This window comes from Peromyscus leucopus, chromosome 8b (genome assembly GCF_004664715.2).
Source record: "Peromyscus leucopus breed LL Stock chromosome 8b, UCI_PerLeu_2.1, whole genome shotgun sequence".
Lineage (NCBI taxonomy): Eukaryota > Metazoa > Chordata > Mammalia > Rodentia > Cricetidae > Peromyscus > Peromyscus leucopus.
In genome coordinates, this window is record NC_051086.1 from 98405791 (window position 1) to 98431225 (window position 25435).

General features: G+C 42.3%; 1 protein-coding gene across 3 annotated transcripts in view; it reads left to right on the top strand.

The window, feature by feature from the left end:
- The first annotated feature begins 354 nt into the window (after positions 1 to 354).
- Positions 355 to 25435, top strand: part of Luc7l3 (LUC7 like 3 pre-mRNA splicing factor) — a 32513-nt gene continuing 7432 nt past the window's right edge. For 2 of the 3 annotated variants that reach the window (XM_028868931.2, XM_028868927.2), the window contains exons 1-7: positions 355 to 613; positions 12618 to 12684; positions 17028 to 17067; positions 19078 to 19222; positions 21499 to 21573; positions 22910 to 23014; positions 25183 to 25344. In XM_028868931.2, coding sequence (XP_028724764.1) covers positions 515 to 613; positions 12618 to 12684; positions 17028 to 17067; positions 19078 to 19222; positions 21499 to 21573; positions 22910 to 23014; positions 25183 to 25344 — 693 coding nt within the window. In that variant the 5' untranslated portion in view covers positions 355 to 514. The remainder of the gene's footprint in view (positions 614 to 12617; positions 12685 to 17027; positions 17068 to 19077; positions 19223 to 21498; positions 21574 to 22909; positions 23015 to 25182; positions 25345 to 25435) is intronic. The other variant, XM_028868930.2, reaches the window with a different exon arrangement.

Genomic DNA, 25435 nt, shown 5'->3' on the forward strand with positions numbered 1-25435 from the left:
TATAGCGACTAGAAAAAAAAATGGAGTCTGAGCACGAACGCAGCTTGCTCATCTCGTTTCCTGGGCTGGAAGATGGCACCCTGGGCACCACGTGGACAAAGGGACATTTTCTCCATTTCGGGGCAGTGCCAGAGTCTCCAGAGCTCGAGCGCCGGTCCTCGCAGTGAAAGGAGCCGACAGCCGCGGCGGGGAAGGCTGCCGGAGGCTCAGCGGGCGCAGCCGCGGCGGGGCGGAGTCAGCGCCTGGCCTCGCCTTGCCCTCGGCCGGACCCGGAGGTCCCGCCCCCCGGCCGGGGAAGCCGCGCCGCCAGCGGCGCCCGGGCCTAGGCGTGTCTCCGCGGGCGCACGGCATGCTGGGAAGGGGCCCGGGCGGCGGCCATTTTGTCGGGTCGGCTCCTCTTTGGAAGAGGCTTTTCGGCTTGAGAGTGGGCCGAGGGGGTTTGGCGACCGAGTGGCTGGTGTTTTTCGTCGGTGGGTGCTAGGGCTGGTGGGAGCAGCCGCCCCAAGGAAGCACCATGATTTCGGCCGCGCAATTGCTGGATGAGTTAATGGGCCGGGACCGAAACCTCGCCCCGGATGAGAAGCGCAGCAACGTGCGGTGGGACCACGAGAGCGTAAGTCCCGTGGGCCTTGGGCCTGTGCCCGAGCGCCGGGGGGAGGGGAGCGGAGAGAGGGGCGCGGGCCGGGCCAGGGTGGGTCCCGGCGCGATGTGGGGGTCCCGGTCGTACGGACTGAAGCACCTGACGGCCGAGGGAGGCGGGAGGGAGGCCCCGGAGGGAGGATTCGGCGCGAACCCCCGGGATAGGGTGATGTGTTGTTCTGGGGAGGAAGTCCGGGATTGCGCTTGGCGGGGCCCAAAGCGGCACCTTGGTGAGGCCAGGAAACGCGGGAAAAAGAAGGAAGCGCTCATTTTCTTACGCCAGAGCTCCGGGTTTTTGCCGTGTGAAAAAGAAGGGCAAGTCCTTCCGTTATTTGGGTGCAGCCATCGTATTTAGCCTGATTTCTGACCAGTATTATTGGGGGGGAAATAGGGCAATGCCTCATTTAGAAGTGGTTCCATTTCGACCCTTCTTTGGGAGAGTAGACATTTGATACAGGTAAATAACTTGGTACATACAGCTTATCGTAAACAGTGTTTGTATTTACTAATACTGTTAGATGGCGTTGTGTTTAAGTCCTTCAGGTAGGCGCTTTCACATAGACTCATTGGGTCCTTTTACCTACTTAGAAGGGTTAAATATAACTCCAGGTTCACAGGTGAGAACTGGACAAGCTCACGTAAGGTCTCCTGGTAGTCGGCAAAGCTAAGTAGTTTTTGTAGCCCTGTTCAGTTTGCACGGTTCTGTGTAGTTGGCTCCTTGCAAATATTATATTTCAAGTATTTTTATCTAGTTTTGTATATGGAGCACACTGTTGGAGATCTTATTTATTTATTTTTGTTTTTTGAGACAGGGTTTCAGGAACCCATTCTCTAGCCCAGGCTAGCCTCAGAACTCCCAGAGATCCGCCTGGCTCTGCCTCCCGAGTGCTGGGATTAAAGGCCTGAGCCCACCACTGCCCGACCCACTGTTGGAGATCTTAATCAGGGAATAGACGGACCTGATTTCACTTTGCAGTTACCGTCAAACAGCAGTTAAATCACTTGCTAATAAAAATATGAGGAAATGGTTCAACAAAAGCTTTGTTGAGACAGTGTTTTACTTTGTAGGTCAGGTTGTTCTCGAACTTGAAATCCTTGCTTGGCTTCCAGAGTACTGGGATTACAGGCGTCTCCACGCTTGGTAACAGATAGGCTTTTCAGGATAGTAAATTATGCATTGTTTTAAACCCAGGATTTGAGTAGAGTAAAAATTTCTCGTTTGCAGTTCAGGAAAATAAGGAGGGGTATATGATTTACGTTGAAAGTGTTTCGCTAAAGTTGAATGGAGGTGGTTCCTGACTCCAGAGTAGTATAAAAGTGTTTGTAATTTATGGTATTGGTTATTATTCATATTGATTCATGTATTTGTGACTGATTACTTTTTTTTTTCCCCCGAGACAGGGTTTCTCTGTGTAGCTTTGCGCCTTTCCTGGAACTCACTTGGTAGCCCAGGCTGGCCTCGAACTCACAGAGATCCGCCTGCCTCTGCCTCCTGAGTGCTGGCATTAAAGGCGTGTGCCACCACCGCCTAACTTGTGATTGATTTCAACAAGTGAATCTTATGTGGATTTTTAACTGTTTGTTGTCTCCTTCATTTGTCACAGTGTTAGTCTAGACTTTTGGTTATATCTTGACCCTCCTTGCCTTTTTTGGCCTCCTGTCACAGTGAATTTACTTTCTCTCTGTCCCCCAACCCCACTTAACTCTTCTACCTAAGCTTCTTTTGGCTTTGTTTTGTTTTCGAGACGGTTTTTCTGTGTAGGCCTGGCTGTTGTGGAACTTGACTCTTGTAGACCTGGAAAACATCCACTTGCCTCTTACCTCCCAGGTGCTGGGATTAAAGGAGCATGTCACCACAGCTCAGTCTAAGCTTTGAAAGGTTAGGAAAAGTTAGCTGGGCTTGGTAGCACACACCTTTTATCCCACCCAGCACTGGGGGGGCAGAGGCAAGTGGATCTTGGTGTATTCAAGGCCAGCCAGAGACTCAACAGCAACCAAGGTTAGAGAAAAAATTATGGTTTTCCCTGATACTCACAGGACACTTGTAGTTTGGATTAAAGTGAAAAGTGATTTCATTCCTTGTATCTCTTGGTTTTGAACAGGTTGTGAAGCCTGGCATATGATGGATGTGGATAAGTTTGACTTTGCCAGGGCAAAAGTAACAATCGAGGCCTGAATGTCGTCATCTCAGTCATAGATGTGCTTTCCTTTCAATTTTAATGCTTTTTTTAAATGCCTGTAATCCTTTTTTAATGCCTTTTTTAATGCCTGTAATCCCAGCACTCGGGAGGCAGAGGCTGGCGGATCTCTGTGAGTTTGAGGCCAGCCTGGTCTCCAAAGCGAGTTCCAGGAAAGGCGCAAAGCTACACAGAGAAACCCTGTCTCGAAAAAAAAAAAAAAAAAAAAAAAGTCATCAAAATATGTCATGCCTTTAATGATGAGGTTGCATTGTATTCTAATTTCAAAGATTTCCACATACTTATTGACATTTCAGACTCATGTCTGCAGGATTAAGGGGTGGTGTTGGTGGTCATTACCAGGAACAAAGCTTATGGTCAATCCATCTGTCTTTGTTTTCCTCCCCCCTCACCCCCCTCTTGGTTTTTCAAGATTGGGTTTCTCTGTAGCCCTGGCTGTCCTGGAACTCACCCTGTAGACCAGGGTGGCCTCGAACTCACAGAGATCCGCCTGCCTCTGCTTCCAAGTTGTGGGATTAATGGTGTGTACCACCACTGCCTGGCTCTGTCCTTTCTAAATAGTGCAGATATTGTAGGGTATAGTAAATATGAGGAAGGACACTCTTGGTGTTACTTCCATGTCAGTCAGATGCTGTGCTTTTGGTTGCTAATAAAAACTCTGAAGGGATGGACAAGCCCAGCATCTAAATGTACAGGATTCACCATCACATTATCATGGCCTAACATAGCAACATAGTTTTGCATTTTTATTCCATTTGGAAATTTTTCTTCTTAAAAATTTTTTATTGCATTTAGAAATTTATTTGGTGGGTATGGGTAGATGGGGAGTTTGGACATAGGTCCTCAGGCTTTGTAGTGCAGGTATCTTTACCTGAGAGATAGCCATCTCTCTGGCTTGTATTTGAAAATTTTTTTCTTTGCCATACTTGGATTAGATGGAGAAAAGCCACATAATTGGGCAGGCCATTTTGTTTTTACTTCTTTGAAATAAGCATGAGAAAATAGCAAAAAAGAAGACAAATGGAAATCAAGCCTGATGGAGTGCATGCCTGTAAACTAGCAACCTGGTGGCTAAGGCAAGGGTAAACAGTTCCAGGCTAGCCTAGGCTAACCCAGCCTCAAACAAAAAGAAAAAAAGGAAATTAAACATCTATAGATATTTAGCAGTCAAAAAATGGAAACTTGCATAGTTGTATTCATTTTGTGTGTTTAATCTCAGCACTCTTAAATTCCAGACCAATCTTGTGTATATAGCAAGGTCCAGGCTAGCCAGAGCTGCATAGTGAGACCCTGCCTTTTTTTTAATGTTTACTTTTAGTATATATGTTTTGCATGTATGTATGTGTGTGCCTCAGAACTCCTGGAACTGGAATTAAAGACAATTGTGATTTGCCTCGTGGATGCTAGGAATTGAATCCTGGCCCTCTGGAAGAATAGAAAGTGTTCTTAACCACTGAATTTCCCAGGAGGGAAAAAGAAAAACTACCTTAGTGTTAACAGTAGTTCTAAGATAAAGTTTTCTAAAATGTGTTTGTATTTCTACACAGTCATACATTTATCGTGTGTGCTGTATGAGTGCCTGCATGTATGTTTATGCACCAAGTGGATGCCTGAAGAGGGAATGGGACTCCACTGGAATTGGAGCCTGGATGCTTGTGAGCCACCATGTAGGTGCTGGGAACCAAGCAGCAAGTACTCTTCATTCCTTTAGCCTCGCTGGAAGATAGCTTTATTTGACTGACCTGGGTAATTTATTTTAAATATGTATTTCTGTATCCTAGCCCAGCACACTTGACTTTAAAAAATCCCTTTTTACATTTATTGGTGTGTGTGTGTGTGTGTGTATGTGTGTGTGTGTGTAAAATGTTGGTTCTCTCCATCTTGTGAGTTCTAGGGATTTGATCATCAGGTTTGCTAGCAAGTACCTTTTACAAGATGAGCCATCTAGCTCACTCCTGTTTTTATTTATTTATTTTAAATTGGCATGGCTTTGCTAGAATTTGATACATAGGTGAAGATGACCTTGAATTCGTGATCCTCTTCTACCTACAAGTGCTAGGAAAGTACATTGTTAAAGTTAATTTAATCTGTACGTTCAAAAGTGATAAAATTTATTTTTTTGAGACTGAGTCCTGTGTAATAGAGAACAACCTTGAGCCCTTGAACTCTTGATCTGCAAGCCTCTACCTCCCTAGTTAGTGCTGGGTTTAGAAGCATGTTAGTACTATTCCTGGGTTCAGTTAAGATTATTTTATGTTTATGTGTTTGTGTATGTGTGTGTGTGTGTGTGTGCACTCCCCCTACCCCCACCGACCCCCACTCCTACCCCCACCCCCGGCATGCCCCTAGAGTGGGGACTAATGGAGGTTAGAGGACAGACAACCTGTTTGAGACTTGCTACTCTCCTTCCATGTGGGCTCCAGATTTTTTTTTATGTGCATTGGTGTATGCATGTATGTCTGTGTGAGAGTGGAGAGTGTCAGATCTTAGAGTTACAGACAGTTGTTAGCTGCCATGTGGGTGCTAGGAATTGAATGAACCTGGGTCCTTTGGTAGAGCAGTTGGTGCTCTTAACCACTGAGCCATCACTCCAGCCCTGAACTTACGGTCTTTAGGCTTAGATGTAAACGCTTTTACTCTGTGAGTCAACTTGCTGGCCCATGTTTGACTGACCTGTGAAATTTATTTTAAATGCATATTTCTGTATCCCAGTCCAGCACATTGACTTTAAAAATCCTTTTTTACAGTTATTGTTGTGTGTATGTGGGGGGACAAAAACTACAACCCCCACCCCTGTTGAGTCTTGCAGAGTATACAGGTGTTAGTGCTTTGCAGGCTCTTTGAGAGCAGTTTTCACCCAACATCAACTTCACGTTTGTGCTTCGCATATTTGCAGTCGCTGGTATTTTTGCATTAAGAGTTTATCCCAGGCCAGGCGGTGGTGGCGAACGCCTGTAATCCCAGCACTCGGGAGGCAGAGGCAGGCGGATCTCTGTGAGTTCGAGGCCAGCCTGGTCTACAGAGTGAGATCCAGGACAGGCACCAAAACTACACAGAAACACTTGTCTCAAAAAACCAAAAAAGTTTATCCCAGGTTTGGTTGGTGTTATGTGCAAGTAACCATAGTAATGAGGAAAGCATTGGATTGTAACTGCCTAGGGTGAGTACCTTTCAGTTAGGATCTGAGTGGAAAGATTCAGTGTTTCCAGAGAAGCCATTAGAAGCTGTATTACAGAAGATTGTAGGGAATTACAAAGTCTAATTTGGAGCTTTTAGTATTTTATTTTATTTTTCTTAATGTGGTAGGAATTTTGTAGTTCAAATTGAAGTTTTACATTCAGAACCTCCTTCCAAAAGTGAATTTAACTGTGGATGATGTAACTGACTTACAATGTCTGCAGTGAGTTGAATGCAGTTGTTTTATTTGCTGGGACCAGGGTCTTCATATTTTTCCAGACTGGCCTTGAGTGATCCTCTTGCCTATAGGAGTGTACTCCCACATCCTACTGAGACTACAGTTGTTTCTGTCACTTACCTTGATTGAAGCATAACCTGTTGGCTAAAGACTAATAATTTATGAAGAGAATTGAACTAAATGTACATTTCTAAAATTTTAGGGTGTTAGCAAATACTGTCACTGACAATATTAAACAACTTAAAAAAAAAAAGGATTGAGTGTGTATTTACCACGCTGTGTGCAGGTGGAGGCCAGAAGAGGGCTTTGAATTCGCAGCAGCTGCAATTACCTGCCATTGTAAGCTGCCTGACATGGGTACTGGAAACCAAAATTGGGTCTTTTGGAAGAGCAAGAAGTACTCTGAACTGCTAAACCATTTCTTCAGCCCCAAACTTATTACTTAAAGTTTCTGTCCATGTTCTTACTTGTGAAAAAAATTCTCCTAATGCCTGAGGTGGGGAAAGGTTCAAAATTTAGGAGGGAAAATTAAAGGTATAAAATTAGTAGTCACGGGTTGAGCGGGTCTCAGATGGATCAGCAGCTAAGACACTGGCTGCCAAACCTAACAGCCTGGGTTCAGTCATTAGGACCCACTTTTAGAAGAGAACCAACTCTCACAAGTTGCTTTGTGACCTCTAGATGCATGCTATAATAGCACATGCATGCCCACATGTTTATAAAAATAAACAAGCAAACTCTTTGGTAGTTCATGATACCTACTATTAGATATTAAATGCCTGCAGTCACCTTAACAGGTTGGGGAATGCCCTTTCCAAGTCGCTCAGTTGGTCTAAAACTCTTCAGGGCAGCTCTGCTGGGTTTTGCTGCTTTCTGGGTGCTCGCCTGGCCTTAGAGTCCTCTTGATTGCTTGTCTTGTCTGAGAATCTTAAGCTCAGTTCCGCTAGTCTGAAAGGCACTATGAACTTGCGTTGTGGGTTTTTTTGGTGTGTGTGGGGGGGTGTGTGGTAGTGAATCTGGTCAGTTTCAGGGGCTTCCTGAAGCTATTTTGAGTTGTTTACCTCTGCTTAAAGAACTTCTCTGCTGGATGGAATGTTTCAAATACCACCCCCCCCAACACACACACACACACACACACACACACACACAATTGTTTTGAGATAGTTCTATAGTATCAGTCCTAAAGATACCTTGTATCTCTAAAAATCCAAAGATATAATGAAGAAGACCCCTGAACAGTGGGGGCTTCCTCTCAGACCCTGGATTAGGCACAAACCACACACAAACATCTGTTTTCACAGAGAGATTTTTATTAAGCAGGGGAGAAAAGTTAAAGTGGTTGCTTTCTAACTCCGTCAGAAAACGGCATCAGGGTGATTTTTAAGATGAGAAAAAGGGGGCCTGGAGAGATGGCTCAGCGGTTAAGAGCACTGGCTGCTCTTCCTGAGGTCCTCAGTTCAATTCCCAGCAACCACATGGTGGCTCACAACCATCTGTAATGAGAAGATCTGGTGCCCTCTTCTGGCCTGCACACAGTACACTGTATAGAATGGGCTAGGATGCATTGGTAAAAGAGATAGGGGATGAGGGAAAGGGCTGTCTCTGGATAGAGAGGAGACAGACATGGCACATGGGCAAAATGGTTTATAAAGGTAAGATGAGAAACCCCGTGTTAGGATGAGGTGCTTAATTTAATTGGGCATGTTAATTAGGTGTGAACCAAAGGGGGCTTTTGATTGCTGGCTGGACTTGACTGCTTCAATAACTTGACCTTGGTAGTCATCCTCAGGAGGAGGAAGCGGACAAATAAGGGAATAGACCTTGGTGGCTAGCGTTAGGAATGCAATCTGTTTTTAGCAAGGCAGAGGGAGTGGGAAGAAGGGTAAGACCTGCCAGAGCCATAGTTCGAGTGGGCTAGTGTCTCTTCATGTAATAAATTGAATAAATACTGAAAATAAACTTCCTTACTATTGGCTTGATTTCTGTCTTGTGATAAAATACCACAGCAGAAGCCATTAAGGAAACAAAGGGTTTATTTTGACTTAAGTTGCAGAAGGGGATACAGTCTTCCATGGTAGAAAGAGCATGAGGCTGGCCAGCCACTTTTTTCTGGCCATCCAGGAGAAGAGGAAGAATAGGAAATGGACCCAGGCTGTAAAACCTCAGCCTGCCTCCAGCAGCACGCTTCCTATAAGGCTCAGCCTTCTAAAGGTTTCATACATTCCCTAGACAGTGCCAACGGTAGGAGAGCAAATGTTCACAAATGGGCCGTGGGGGATATTTCACATTTAAGCCTCAACAGTTGACTTCAGAAAAGTATGTGTATGTGGATAGATTGCCACACACACACACACACACACACACACACACACACACACACACACACGTCCTTAGATTTGATTTTCACCAAGGGAGATGACTACTTAGGTTCCTTTCAACGAGATGCCCTTAAGGGAAATAGTAGATGCCTGGCGGTGGTGGCGCATGCCTTTAATCCCAGCACTCGGGAGGTAGAGGCAGGTGGATCTCTGAGTTTGAGGCCAGCCTGGTCTACGAAGCTAGTTCCAGGAAAGGCACAAAGCTACACAGAGAAACCCTGTCTCGAAAACCAAAAAAAAAAAAAAAAAAAAAAAAGGAAAAAGAAAAAGAGAGAAAGAGTAGATTTGTGTAGGCATAACACTCAGCCCTGAGAACCATCAGTGTAGTGACAAACAGGAGTTGGTAAATGTGCTTTAATGACACAGTGTGAATACTACAATGAAAACCAGAGGGTGCAAGAGCCTGCAGTATCCAATCCAGACTCAGGAAGGGTTTCTCATACAAAGTGGCCTTCAAATACTGGAACGTAAAGGATTGGTAAGAATTAGCCTGGGAGAGAAGACACTACTAATGGCAGGCTGAAGAAAATGAGTGCAACTGGGAAGTTTTCAGCAGCGTCACACTGAAGCCTTTGGTGACTTGGGAGGAGAGTAAGGAGGGAGACCGTGAGAATGAAGTTTAGACTTCATTCTATTGGGAAATGGTGGAAGGGTTTGAAGCAGTGAAGGTGTTTACTGCCTAGCTGCTGTGAAGCTTGATTGAGATTTTACCATTCAAAATATATAACAAGAAGAAGTATGTGAGCCATGACTGCAAAGGAGTATGTAATACAACGAGAGACGCAAAGACTAATTATTTGAAAGTGTGATCACAGAATAGCTGGAGCAAAACCATAGCTCTCAGCCTGACTCTTATACACCTTCTGTTTAAAACTGCCTTTGAAAATTTTCTTACGCTTTTTTTCTTTCACTTTTCCATTTTATAAACTAGATGTTGAATTCCTTTAGCTAAAAAAAAAAAATTAACTAGTCATGGTGTCACAATCCCCAGATCCCAGCATTCAGAAGACTGAGGCAGGAGGAACTCATTCTAGTCCCCTGGACTGTTGGATGAGACTGTTCTTAAAACAAAACCCATTTGGTTTTATGCTGCATGTGGCCAAAATTAAAGGAATAGTGATGAACAAGAAACTGCAGTAACATTCCCCTGTGTTCCTGGATTTTAAATTAATACATGTATGACAGTTGAAGTCTTAATATACAAAGTAATTAGGGTTTCTCTTAAGTGGTTTTGTGTTTGGATTGTTTTGTTGTGGGAGAAGGTTGAGGTAAGAGCTCACGACCGTGCTGCTTAAGTTTATTCCAGACTCAAAATCTACCTAAGCCAAGTAGCTGGGATTATTGTTTATGGCTGTAGTGTAGACTTTAATTAGCATCCTTGTTCTCAAATAGCAGATTGATCATTGCCAAGAGTTGTTATATCTGAGCAATTTCTACATGATCAAAGGTAAATGTTGAGCCTGGTGGTGGTGGTACACACCTTTAATTCTAGCAGAGGCAGGCAGATCTCTGTGAGTTTGAGGTCAGATTGGTCTGCAGAGTAAGTTCCAGGACAGCCAAGACTACAAAGAGAAACCCTGTCTTGAAAACAAAACAAAAAAGAAAGAAAGAAAAGAAAAAAGAAGGTAATGTTGAATGAATTATTTCCTATGTAATTTGCTTAAATAAAATGGGACTTGGTGTGTATTGTTTCTTGGCTTTCCCTAATAATTTAGACAATATCAGCATATATGAACCTGCCTTAATTTATGTTCACTATTTGATTCCTGTTTGGTATGTAAATTACGTCTTTTGCCATTCTAGCTAGGCTGGAGGGAGAGGGAGAAAGGGGTATGGGGAGGGGGGATATAAGTGAGATTGATTATAAAAACTACTGGTAGGTACCTCAAAAGATAGTGTGACTAAGTGAAAAAAAAAATCTGCTGGGTGGTAGTAGCACTCACTGTTCACTCCAGCACTCCCGAGGCAGAGGTGGGTGGAACGGTAGAGAACAGGCCACACAGAGAAACCCTCTTTTGAAAATAAAATAAATAAACAACCAAAAAGAAAATCTACATTTTAGATCTGGCAAATAGTGCCAAATTGTTTCTCAGTCCTGTAGTATTGTTTAGAGCATTACTTTTTTTCATCACTGATGCCAGATACTGTTTTATTTTTTGCACAATTTGATTTGAAGGTGGTGGAAACTTAGCATTTAAAGTTTTCTGACTAATATTAATTCCAAAGGCTAATATCTTTTTTTCCCTTTTATTTTACAATATCATTCAGTTCTACATATCAGCCACGGGTTCCCCTGTTCTCCCCCCTCCCACCCCCTCCCCTTACCCCCAGCCCACCCCCCATTCCCACCTCCTCCAGGGCAAGTCCTCCCCTGAGGACTGCGATCAACCTGGTAGACTCAGTCCAGGCAGGTCCAGTCCCCTCCTCCCAGACTGAGCCAAGCATCCCTACATGAGCTCCATGTTTCAAACAGCCAACTCATGCAGTGAGCACAGGACTCAGTACCACTGCCTAGTTGCCTCCCAAGCTGATTAAGCCAATCACCTGTCTCACCTATTCAGAGGGCCTGATCCAGCTGGGGGCCCCTCAACCCAAAGGCTAATATCTTACATTTATAGCGATTGGCACAATTATATCCTAAAGAAAGATAACCAGGTATGCAGCTATGTACCACAGTGCCTCTCTTACCCCCGTGCTGGGCAGCCAGAGATATGTGGATCCCTGGGGCCTGCTGACCAGTCAGTCAGCAAAGTACACTGTCCCAAAAACTTAAGGTGGAGAGCAGCCTTTACACAAACAAATAAATGTGCTGAGCAGTGATGGAGGAAGACACCCCCATGGCCACTTGTGGTTTGTCATGCATTTGCGCACACACAAATTGTATGTGTATATAGCACACAATAAATAAAAGGTATTATGTGGATTAATTATTACTGGCATCAATAACTTCATTTGAAACACCCAAACATGTACTACTAGTTATTCCATGTTTGTTGTAATTTTATATACACAGAAAGAGGGTGCCAGATCTCCTTACAGATGGTTGTGAGCCACCATGTGGGTGCTGGGAATTGAACTCAGGACCTCTGGAAGAGCAGTTGGTGCTCTTAAACTCTGAGCCATCTCTCCAGTCCACAAGTTGTTTTTTTTTTTTTTTTTTGAGATTATATTTTTAATTATGTGATTGGGAGGCCTGTGTGTGTATGTGGGTAAACATAGGATTGTATGCACCTGAATGCATGCCAGAAGAGAGCTGGAGTTACAGGTAGTTGTGAGGTTCTCAACTTGGTTTCTGGAAATTGGACTCAGGTCCTCTACAAGAGCAGTACCTCATCTCAAGTGATGAGCAATCTCTCTAGCCTCTGTTAGAGGTTATTTGTTTGTTTTTAGATAATAATTTCTTGCCAGATGTGGTAGTACACAATTTTCATCCCAGTGCTGGGGGGCAGAGGCAAGTAGATTTCTGGGTTCAAGGCTAGCCTGGTCTACAGAGCAAGCTCCAGGACAGCCAGGGCTATACAGAGAAACCTGTCGTGGGACACCACTTCCCTCATTTTGTTTTTCTTTATTATGAGATTCACCTGCCTCTGCCTCCTGAGTACCATGGTTAGCTCACAGCCAGTTCTTAAAACACAAGATGGTGTTTACTGGGAAACCGATCATATTTGAACAGACATAATTAGTATATTTTTAGAAAATAACTTAATTCTATAAGTCGTGTTCGCAGAGACTGGCGGATCTCTGTGAGTTCGAAGCCAGCCTGGTCTAGAGTGAGTTCCTGAGTTTCAGGACAGCCAGAGCTATAACACAGAGAAACCCTGTCTTGAAAAACCAAAAGGAAAAGAAAAAGTTCAGAGTTAAGCAGATGAAGTTGTATTTGGTTAGAAGATGAATATATCAAGACATAAATATTATTTGGCACCTTTTCTAATGGAAGTTTTAGAACTAAGCAGTTTTTGAAAGTTACTTTTTTTTTTCTCTTAATAGGTTTGTAAATATTATCTCTGTGGTTTTTGTCCTGCGGAATTGTTTACAAATACTCGTTCTGATCTTGGTAAGTGATTTTTCTGTTTACCTTCTTATCACACTTAGAATTAACTTTCTTCACCAGGCATAACACAAGCCTATAATCTCAGCAGGAGACAAAGGGATCTTGAGTTGAAGGCCAGCCCAGGTTATGTAGTTAAAACCTTGTATCTAAGCAAAACTCAAAACTTTCTTTGTAATGCTGAAGATTTTTTTTCTCTTGAAAATTTACTGCTAAGTAATTTCTTACTTGGTTTAATTATGAATATGTTGATAAATGTTAGTCTGATTAAACATGCTGGCATAATTAAAAGTTCACACCTACACTTGTAAAACACTGAAGTCAAAATTCTTCACATGCACACTCTATATACTCTAGCGCAGACTAGCCTGAAACGCACTTATGTGGTCCAGGCTGGCCTGAAGCATAGAGCAGTCTTCCCTCTGTCTTCTGAATGCTAGGATCGCAGGTAGAAGTGACCATGCCTGGGCAAAGTGGAAACTGTGCTAAAGGTGTGGAATAGGCAGTGACATCAGGTGTCAGCACTATTTTCAGTCAGTCTCAACAGAGCAGAGACACCTATGTTGAAAGTCTGCAGAGGGGACTGAGAAAACAAGCATTGGATCCTAGAATCTTGGCTAGTGCTGGATTGGGGGCATTAGGATACTATAAAAGTCAGGGCTGAGTCATAATACTAAAATGTAGAAGAATTTTAGTTGAGAGATTTTTTTTTTCCAGCCTTGACACTGTTAACATTTTGAAGCAGTATATTTGAAGGTGTTGGCAGCATTCCTAGTTCGTACCTGGTATTTCCAGTAGCATATGCCACCATGACAACCAAAACTGTCACCAGACGTTGACAAATAGCTCCCAGTAAAGAGCCACTAACTTAGGTATTCTTGCACATTTCTTGGGGCTAACTTTTCTACCACAGTGCCCCAGGAAGATAAGGGTTATGTTTTTTGGAGAAATTGACTAAAGAGACCTGAAACATAAACTACAAACATAATTGGCCGAGTTGTGAGTTCTCTGACATTACTGTTATCAGTGTTTGCCTTGGGATATATTACGGCTCGAAGAGTCTGGATCTTGACCGTTTAAGCACGGCAGAGGGCAATTCTGAGCAAAAATGAGATTGTAAAAAAGTTTTAAGTAAGTGTTTAATAGTGTTGTTCCCTTAGAGGCATCTAGAAAGGTATAGCTAGATATTTCCTCCTGGTACAGGGAGCAGGTGAACATCTCAGAGAAGTAATCTGTTGTCTGCATCCTGACCCTCTGAGAATCTCAGTTAAACAAATTAGTTCTTGGTTTCTCTTTGGTAAAGGCCATTGCTGACGAATCTTGCCCGTCTGTTCTAATTTCCAGTCAGAATTTGGAAGTGTCTTAGAAACCAGTTGCCAGGGCTGGAGAGGTGGTTTGGTGTTTTAAAGCACTTGCTCTTCTTGGCAGAGGCCCTGGTTCAGTTCCTAGTGTCCTCACGGTAGCTCACAACCATATGCAACTCTAGTCTAGGGGCTCTGGTGTCCTCCTATGACCAGAGTATAAATGGTGTACATGTATGACATGCTGGCAAAACTGTCCTTAAAAATAAGTTGCCTGTCAGGGAACACTAACCAGGCAGACATTTGAAGAATCCTTCAACTTAGGTTAACAAAATGGTCAAGGGAGGAGGTACGATGGTAAAAAATGATGGGGAATACAAGAAGAAAAGGTTTGAAATTGTTTAGAAATCTTACCTGACTTTAATACCTTCAGAAGAATGGTATGTGCATATTAGAAAGAATAGATTGCAATTAAGCTGAACTTCTTAAAAATAAAGCTTTTAGAAGTTAAAACTAGAGAAATGTGAAATAAAAGCCAATAGACTGGGCTGCGGGTTGGCTTAGTGGGTACGAGTGCATGCTTTGCAAGCATGAGGATCTGAAGTCAAACTCCAGCACCCACATGAAAAGCTGCACATACCTGTCATGAAAGCATGGTGGGTGGGAAGGCAGGTGGATCAGAGCTTGCTGGCCAGTTTAGTTGAATAGCAAATAGAGGACAACACCAAAGTCATGCTCTGACTCTGAAAGCTTGCAATATGAACACATAAAAGTGCTATACACTCCTATGCATATACCACACACAATATGCATATATATATATATATATATACACATACAAAAAAAAATAAATCACTTGACCAACAAGAAGTGATGTCACATTGTCACATGTCTATTTTAATCTCAGCACCCTGGATGCTGAGGCAGGAGACCCTCACATTAGAGACCAGCGGGTGCTGCATAGAGGGATGATAATGTACATACATTAATAGAAAGGACTGGAGTAATTTGAAAATAAAAGGAATTTTCTGAAATGTGCAGTAGAACAGAAAAAGATAAGTATGTAAACATTGTTTAAATCAGTACCTTGATTAATAGTTTGAGACAGTATACAGATGGGGAAGAAATAAAAGAAATGCATTTAAAAATTTTTAGTGCTTTATTTCATTTATGTATCTGAGTGTTTTTACTTGTATGAATATTTATGTACCACATGCATGCCTGGTGCCCACAGAGGTCAGAAGAGGGCATCAGATCCCCTGGAACTGGGGTTATGAATGGTTGTGAACCATCATGTAGGTGCTGGGACTTTAACCTGGGTCTTCTCCAAGAGCAATAAGTGCTTTTAACTGCCGAGCCATCTCTCTAGCCCCAAGAAATACATTTTTAAATAGTGTTGAACATCAGTCTTTAGATTTAACTTCAAGTGATAGGCACAACAAATGAGAAGAATCTATCCCTCCCTGGCACACCTTGGTGAATTTGAGAACAGCAAACATAGTCACAGAATTATGATTCAGAATGACCTAAGACTTAGCAGTAACAATGCAAGAAGTTTGAAAACACCAGAGAAAAACCTTCAGGGTTTGTGCTAATACCAGCATTAGTATAGGAAACACTGAAGTATGAGAGTGAAGAAAGGTGTTTTTGAACATAGGAAGTTATCTAGGAAATGTTCATTGATCTGAAAAGAATAAAGAAAAATAAGTTCTGGTACTATAGCCAATGCAGTGTATGTAGATGAGGAATTCTTTAAGATGGCGAAGCTAGTAAGCTTGGAAAGTAAGCATTCCAGATGGAAGGAAGGCAAGGCTCCCTGTAGAGAACAAAACTTGGTCAATTGTTGCCTTGTTGTCTTTCGGGAAATGATTACCGAGATACTTTCTTTGACTCAGTGGAAGTGTTTAGGATCTAAAAAATGTATACATAGAAAACAAATCTCAAGGAAAGAACACAAAAAATACTACCCACACCTTTTGTTTGGTCTACAGAGAATGCTGTTTACCTGGCCAAATGTAAATACCAAAAGGTTGTTTAACTTTTTGTTTTGCTTTGTTTTGTTTTTGGAGACAGGGTCTCCATGTAGTCCTAGCTGTCCTACTTACTATGTAGACCAGACTGGCCACAAACTCAAGAGTTACTGAATTCCTGAGTGCTGGGATTAAAGGTGTGTGCCACCTTACTTAGCCTGACCTAAAATTTTTTATGTATAAGATTGATTAAAAATAAGCACAAAATTCCAAAATAATGGAGTTAAATTTCAGAAGAAATAGCTAAAAGTAAAAACTGGTTGTATTTGGGGTTGAGAAGGAGCCTTTTGTGTTACTTAACTTTCTATCAATGCTGGTTCAGATCAGTAGTCTCTAGCACCCAAGTTTTGCTTGGTAACAGTAAGGACCAGTTTTCGTCTTTCTCCTCACTGTTGTTCCAGTCCTCTTTGTTGACTTAGGAGACTAAAGAGGTCAATTTTCATGATGTTTCATAACTCAGTAACATCAATTTTGGTGTCTGCAGTCTACTTAGTGATAACGTGTCCTTTTTCCTTTATATTTTTATTATTTTTAAGCGCTGTATATGCTGTAGTAGCCATATTGATATGTATGCAGCTGTATTTTGTTTCACAGGGATGCTAGGAATCAAACCCAGGGCATCTTACATGTTAAGCAAGTGCTCTACCACTGATCTATAACCTCAGTCGTCACCCCCTTCTCCCCCCCAAAAAAGTAGTAGCATAGCTTTATTCTGAACAGAGTGATACTACTTATTAGAGAGGGATACACTGCCCAGCTTGACTGCAGGTCACATGAGGCCTTCTACCTTTTTAAAAAGAAAAGGGGGGAAAACCTAGTGTAGTGGTCTACTTTTATTAACCCTTATCACTTAGGAAGCCAAGGCAGGAGGGAGGATGGATCCTAAGTTCTAGATCTAGACCAGCCTAAGCTAATGAGTAAGATGCTATTTTAGAGGGGGGAAAAAAGAAACCTTTTTATAGCTAGTGAAAGGTTATTAATGCCACAAATAATTTGTACATGCTCTTCTCTCTCTCAGGTCCATGTGAAAAAATTCATGATGAAAATCTAAGAAAACAGTGAGTTTACTTTTTTTTTTTGGTCATTCTCCCCTCTATAAAGACTATACCAGTTATTTAAAGAGACAAGCATTGAAGAAATAATTTTGATTAATATAAACTAAGGATGCATGGAAATCTAGTCACTGACTGGGCATGATGAGGTTTAATAGCTTCAATAATGGTATTAGTTGCCATATGAATGCATATTATATGCTTAATTTTTATATTATGTCTATTCTGTGTTATCTCCCCTTGTCTGCCCTTTTAAAATTCATTTTATAAATGTTTTGTAACCCACTGCCTTGTGTGTCAGAAGACAACCTCTGTTGTTCATGATAGGGTCACTGCATATGACAGGCCACCTGGCCCACAAGCTTCTGGGGGTTTTCCTGTCTTTGTCTCCCAGCTCACTGTAAGAATGTTGGGATTACAACTTGTACTGCTGTGCCTGGCAGTCTATGGATCCAGACCCAGGTCCTCATGCATGTACAGTAAGCGGTTTAACCCGCTGAGCCATCTCTCCGGCTTCTGTGGTGTAGGGGTCATTTGATCATGGGATGGGGATGTATGTAGAGGCCCAAAGTAGACATTGACGTCTCTTTTGATCACTTTCCACTTTATTTTATTGAGGCAAGTCTCCTGTTGGCTAATTCTGGCTAGTCTATTGAGCCAGCTTGCTCCAGGAATCCCCTTTCTCTGTTTTTAAAGTGCTAGGAATATAAGTGGCTGCCATGCCTGCACAGCTTTTTATATTTGTTATTACCATCATCATCATCATTATTTTTGAGACGGGTTTCTCTGTATAGCCCTGGCTGTCCTGGAACTCACCCTGTAGACTAGGCTGGCCTCAAACTCAGTTCTACCTGCCATTGCCTCCCAAGTGCTGGGCTTAAAGACATGTGCCACCACTGCCCAACTCTTAAAATTTATTATTATTTGAGACACTGTCTATGTACACTGTGTAGCCTAGCTGGTCTCAAACTCACATATCCGTCTGTCTCTAGTGCTGTAATTAGAGACTATACCAGCATGGAGAGCTATTTTTTAATTTTTAAATCACATTTTATTTCTTTGTGTATCTTACATATGTGGGTGTACCAGTGCTGTAGTAAACTTGTGGAGCTAAGAGGACTTTTCTACCCTGTGGGTCCCTGGGATCAAACTTAGGTTGTCAGGCTTAGCAGTAGATTACCTGCTGAACCATTTCACTGGTTTATAGATAAGATTTGTCCTGGGTTTGGGATCGTGGATAGATCCAATGTAGTAGTAGAGCTGGTGCTTAAACTGGTGTTTAAAGCTTGTATTTTTACCTGGGCTTGGTAGTGTAGGCCTATAAAACCTGTTACAAGGCCAGTCTGGGCAACTTAAGGGGCCCTTTCTCAAGAAACAAAGGGTAAGGGATTCTGGCTCAGTGATAGAGCACTTGGTAATATGTGTAAGGCCCTGGGTTCAATGCATAGCACCACCAAAGCAAATAAAGACAAACTGATTCTTTTTTCTTTCTTTTTCTTTTTTTTTTTTTTGGTTTTTTGAGACAGGGTTTCTCTGTGTAGCTTTGCGCCTTTCCTGGAACTCACTTGGTAGCCCAGGCTGGCCTTGAACTCACAGAGATCCGCCTGGCTCTGCCTCCCAAGTGCTGGGATTAAAGGCGTGCGCTACCACCGCCCGGCTTGCAAACTGATTCTTTTATTTCGTGTGAATTCCTTGCCGCAAGTGTTGGTTCCCCTGGAACTGGAGCTACAGACAGCTGTGATCAGCCATGTGGGTGCTGGGAATTGAACCCAGGTCCTCTGGGAGAGCAATCAGTGAGTGCTCTAGCTGCTGAACCATCTCCCCAGCCCCGCAAACCAATTCTTAACCAACAGTGTAATTAATGCCTTTCCCTTTGATAGGAAACAATAAAGCTGGAAATTTACATCATGTAATGCCTTGTTCATTCTTCAGTCTAAATGCAACTGTCTGCGAGATGGGGTGATAGAGAACATATGACTTGTATTAGTTAAAAGTTACTTATTTTCATTTTATCAGGTATGAGAAGAGTTCTCGTTTTATGAAAGTTGGCTATGAGAGAGATTTTTTGCGATACCTACAGAGTTTGCTTGCCGAGGTAGAGCGTAGAATTAGACGAGGTCATGCTCGTTTGGCATTATCTCAAAATCAGCAGTCGTCTGGGGTAAGTATGAAATGAACTTTGTAAAGAGCCCTTGTTCTCTGGAGATCCAGGCATATCTTGTTTTGTTTTGTTTTTTTTTAAAGGTTTATTTATCATGTATACTGTGTTCTGCCTGTATGTCTGCCTGCAGGCCAGAAGAGGGCACCAGATCCAGATCTTATTATGGATGGTTGTGAGCCACCATGTGGTTGCTGGGAATTGAACTCAGGACCTCTGGAAGAGCAGCCAGTGCTCTTAACCGCTGAGCCATCACTCCAGCCCAGCATATCATGTTTTTTAAAACTTGTCTTCCATTGTCTTTTAAAATGACATGAAATTTTTTCCTTTTGAAGGTTAGTTAGGGAAGCATCTTCCCCCTCTTGTATTTTGTTTGTTGATTGTTTTGGTGCTGCTGCTGCTGTTGGAGCTCAAACCTCAGACTTCTGCACATGCTATCAAGTGCTCCACCACTAAACTACATGGTAGCTCTCTAGCTACTTCCTTAATCCTAGGAATACTGGAACAAGTGGATGTCCTAGGAACTAGCCCTGACCCAGTGACTCAATCCACCTCCATGAGAAAATGGGATAAGCTGGTTGTCTAGGGGAATTGCTTTTCCAGGGAGAGAATGACTAGAAAAGAGTGTTCTAAAGGTGACCTTTGTAGAAGGCAAACAAGGAATAGCCAGCAGAATCCAAAGTGGGGGTGGGGGAGTAAACATAAAGACAAAGAAGGAAGGGGTTATTTCTTCATCTAGAGCCACCACAAAGTTAGGGTGCAGGGTGTGCAAAGATCTGAAGTGCCTTTCTTAAAGGCTCTCTCTGGTTATAGAATGGAAAATGGTCTGAAGGACATACAGTGGTGGGTTGGGTAAGGATGGTTGAAAAAACTTAACAGCTTGCAGGGGAGAGGATTTGGTGAGCAGGGAAAGGATAGACCATTCTATCTGCATAGTTCTTGATTTGAGCAACCAGGTGACTAACAGAATTTATGTAGATAGAAACTGGAGGAAATTCTGTCCTTATAGTTTCTATCTTAGAAATGTCAAATTTGAAATGCCTTTAAAATAACCAGGTGGAGACATCAAGTAGGAGGTGAGAAGTGACATGAGCTTGCAATTGGAAGTCAGGCTATCTAGGCATGAATCCAAAATCTTCCTACTGTATTTCAGCCAGTTACTAACCTTAGCCTCATACCTTGGCTTTGTCTCTGTTAAGTGGAAGTAATAAAGTAGCTATTTATTGTATAAGTCAAATTTTGTGACCAGTGGTAACACTTGGTTAAGTGGCTAGCAGATATTAGCTATTTGAGCCTGGAGCTCATGGAGGTGCTCAGAAATAGACTTACAGGCCTTGGATCTTCTTGAATAGATGATACGTGGTGGATGCAGGTTAACCTCAGCCCCTTCACCTTTCCCTTTTTCTGCCATTGAAATGAATTACTAGGGTTCTTTGTAGTTCTTAGACAGTTTTTATTAGTAAATGTAACATTGGTTTTGCTCATGGTTTTCTTTTTTGAGCCCTAGGTGGCCTCTAACTTAGAAATCCTCCTGCTTCAACTTCCTAAGTACTGGGATGGCAGGCGTGCACCACCATGCTCAATTGAGGATTTTTTGAAGTTTTTTTTCTTTCAGATGTCAGTAACTATGTATGTAATAATTGGCTAAAGATCAAATATAGTTGGACTAGTATTTACTGACTAAACCCTGTTTTTTTTGCCAAGACAGGGTCTCCTGTGGTCAAGACTGGTCTTAAACTTGGGTAGCTGAGGATGACCTAGAAATTTTTGTTTTAATTTTTTGAGACAGGGCTTCTCTGTGTACCCTGAAACTCACTCTGTAGACCAGGCTGGCCTCAAACTCATGCATACTGCTGTCTCTGACTTGAAGTCTTGATCTTCCTTGCCTCCATTTTCCAAGAGATTATAGGCATGTGTTGTGGTGCCCAACCTCCTCCCTCCCTTTAATTAATAACTAGAAATACTGATGGGCATGGTGGCATCATCCCATATTAGCACTTGGGAGGTTAGGGCAAAAGCCTCTTGAATTCAAGGCCACTGGGGCTACATAGAAGCCCCCTGATTTTTCTCTTTTAAAGGGAGAGGGGAAGAAATATGCTATCTATCTGTATTCATGAGAACTTGGATGTTTTATTACTTTAGGGGGTGGTGCCGGGATCAAACCCAAGACCTAGTATATACCACCACCAGCTCCGTCCCTGGACCCAAGAGTTAGAACTATTTTCTTTGGTATTTTACTTATCAATGGCAATATTAACACACATTACTGTTTTTAATAGGCTGCTGGTCCAACAGGCAAAAATGAAGAAAAAATTCAGGTTCTGACAGACAAAATTGATGTGCTTCTGCAGCAGGTGAGAATTGTGGCAGAAGTGTGGGAAAGTGACTGGAGCCGTGTCAGATGTTTTAACCCCAGCATGTAGAAATTGGTGGAGATAGTGTCGTGACCTTGACCCTGTCTTAAAAAACAAAACAAACAAAAAAAATGGACACAGGACTGATAAGGTTAGAAAATAAACATGAAAAGATTTTTGATTGATTATATGGGAAATACAAACTGAAATCTCACAGGGAGATATTTAACAGTATTTGAATTGCCCCAATTAAAAAGAATAACTGTAGTAAAGTACTTGAGTGTTGTGAAGGATTTGGTCTCATTAGAATTATCAGACATTGATGGTGGGTATGTAAAATGATTCCGATACAGGTATTCCAGAAGAGTTTAATCTGCTCTGTGTGTGTTTAGTTTGCTGCTTCTTTTGTTTTGTTTTGTTTTTGGAGCTGAGGATCGAACCCAGGGCCTTGCGCTTGCCTAAGCGCTCTACCACTGAGCTAAATCCCCAGCCCTTTTTGCTTCTTTTTTTTTTTTTTCCAAGACAGGGTTTCTCTGTGTAGCTTTACGCCTTTCCTGGGACTCACTTGGTAGCCCAGGCTGGCCTTGAACTCACAGAGATCCGCCTGCCTCTGCCTCCTGAGTGCTGGGATTAAAGGCATGTGCCACCACCGCCCAGCTCCTAGTTTGCTTCTTAAAAGGTTAAAAATGTACTGTGAGCCATTCCTTTACTCAAAAGAGAAATTAAAAAAAAACATGTCTATACAACATGTACACTGCTGTCCACAGTTTTATTTAAAATCACTCAGACCCCCTACCCCACCTCACCCCAGTAAAATCAATACTTGTACTAGTTTAAATGTTCAACAAGTGTGTGAGAAAGCCAGATGTGGTCATAATCTCAGGACTGAGGCAGGAGGAATGCCTTGAGTTCAAGGCCAGTTTTTGGCTATATGGTGAGTAGCAGGCCAGCCATGGCTACTGTCTTAAGAAAACCAAGATTAAATTGTGATTATAGCCATATAGTGAAGTAATATTCTGAAGTCTAAAGGGAATTACTATTTGCAATAATATGAATAAACATTTAAATTATCTGAGTGAAAAAAGCTAGTGTGAGGAAGGAATACAAACCACATAATAATACCATTTATATGAAATAAAAGAACTGAAAGAAACCTTTTGGGGTGGGGAAGGAACTTGTCTAGCTGGTAATGAAGGTTTTTTTGTGGATATGTGCATGTGTCCACACTATATCTCTGTGAACTTAAAATCCAAAAAGACATAAATCCACTAAATGTTGGTGAAGCATATGGCTGTGAAATTCTTAGTTTGACTGTGTTTTCTTCTGCCTGTCTTAGATCGAAGAGTTAGGATCTGAAGGAAAAGTAGAAGAAGCCCAGGGAATGATGAAATTGGTTGAACAGTTAAAAGAAGAGAGAGAATTGCTAAGATCTACAACCTCGGTGAGTTACACCTTTTATGTTCTCAAGCCTGTTAATTAGGAATTACTTGGAATCTGTTCATGTTGGAGAACCTTTGTGTGCTTTTCCTATTGTCCTAAATTCAGTCTTGATCAAGCATTTTCTTTTTTTTTTTTTTTTTTTTTTTGGTTTTTCGAGACAGGGTTTCTCTGTGTAGCTTTGCGCCTTTCCTGGAACTCACTTGGTAGCCCAGGCTGGCCTCGAACTCACAGAGATCCGCCTGCCTCTGCCTCCCGAGTGCTGGGATTAAAGGCGTGCGCCACCACTGCCCGGCTTGATCAAGCATTTTCTTAAAAGGCCACGTGTGTTGGGTTGGTTGGTCACAAGGTTAGGTTCTGCCTTACATTATGAGTCCGTCCCTCAGACGACATGAAGATAAAACAAAACTCCTCAAAATTAGCTTGCTATGGTGTGCTTGTTCCTTCTGTTCTTCCCTACCCTTCTCCCACACACACAGGCACACACAGTGCTGAGGATCAAACCTAGGGTATTGTGCTTGTCAGGAAATGCTCTACCTCTGAGCTGTTCCCCACTAGTGATTTCACTCCAGTAGCAAGCAAGAAATGTTCTTCCACAGCAGGCACTGGCCAAGTATCTTTTTACTCAGTTCAGTACAGTCTATCTGGAGATAGCGTTAGATTGCACAAGTTGGGAGCTCAATCCTGAAGCTTGTGTGTTTGCTCTGTCCATTCGTCCTCCCCGACCCTCTCCATTTCCTCTCCCCTTCTTATGCACGTGTGTTCACACATACACAGTCCTAGGCACATGTATGTCAGATGTCAATCAGATGCCCCAGGTTTTGCCTGTGCTTCTGACTAACGTTAAAAATTCAGAGCTTTCATAAACCCTCACCTCGGGTTCAATTAATTTGCTCCCGTACCTCACAGATCTCTGAAACACGTTTACCAGCTTATTATAAAGGATATTACAAAGGATGCAGATGAAGAAGAGATGCATAGGTATGGGAGAAGGGTTGCGAAGCTTCCATCTCCTCTTCAGGTTCACCACCTTCTAGGAACCTCCATGTATTCAGGTATCTGGAAGTTCCCAGGCCCTTTTCTGGGTCACATTGGAAACGTAATTCTGTAAGCAGTATGGAAACATGGACAACTGGGTAGAAACGTGATTAGACAAAAAGAATAGGATATAATGCCATAGACCGAGTGGGGGACCCAGCAGCCTGCCTGTTCAGATCTTTTTGTGACTTCCCTGACACATCCCTTACCCTGACTGTTATGCAGAATCCCTTAAATAGGGGTCTGGTGAGCAGACAAGTAGGTCTTGATGGTCTACTTGAAGTCTCAAAAGTGAGAGGTTGACATTTCTGTGGCTTGCTTTAGGGGAGGGAGTTCACGAGCTAAGGAACATGGATAGAAATAGTCACTACATGTTACCTCGCTACAGACTGTATTCTATATGTTTGCGTTTATTTAGTGTGTTTATGTGGTCCTGTCACAGCATGTGTGTTAAGATCAGAGGACACATTGTAGGCATTGGTTCTCTCCTTCCGCCATGTGGACTTCATGTTATCCAGCTTGGTGGCAAGAGCCCCTACCTGCTGAGCCATTTTGCCAGCCTCCCAGTAAAACTGTTAAAACAGTTCTTCAGTCACTCTCTTGCTAAGCCTCACCTTAAATTGTAAATGCTCATTTGAACCTGAATTGTATTTTCATTTTTGTAAATCACCACTCAGTACTTCTGTTTACCTTAGTTTAAAATTGGCAGTCTTAAAGTGTCTCCCACCTTACTGTGAGTAGTGCAGTGTGTGCTTTAGATGCTGTTGATGAAATGGAGTCTGTCACTGGTTCTGTTCCCTCAATAGTGTGAGCTCAGATTGTTCACCTTGAGTTTAATTTCTTAATTTCTGAGTTATTGAATCTGTGTGAAAGGAATTTAGATTAAAGTAGCTTTCTGAAAGTTTAAGGTTTTCAGTGTGATGTGGGTGTTCAGCAGTGAAGTCAGGTGAGCAGTGCCTGTTCTTTTTCCTAGAAGAGGCAAGTTAGGTTGCTCTTTTCCAGCCTTCCCTCTCTAGAACTTAAGCAGTTGTACTCAGCTTCTGGCTAGAGAGATGGAAAATAGATGTTAAGTTCCTTTTGGAATTCATTCTGTCTTCCTCAGATACTCTCATGGCAACTGACTTCTCATTTCAGACTATTGAAAGTTTTGCTGCCCAAGAAAAACAGATGGAAGTTTGTGAGGTGTGTGGAGCCTTTTTGATAGTAGGAGATGCCCAGTCCCGGGTAGATGACCATTTGATGGGCAAACAACACATGGGCTATGCCAAAATTAAAGCCACCGTGGAAGAGTTAAAAGTAAGTTTCTTGTAAATATAATCTGTTATTTGCTTATTTATTTTTGGTTTTTCGAGACAAGGTTTCTCTGTAAAACAGTCCTGACTGTCCT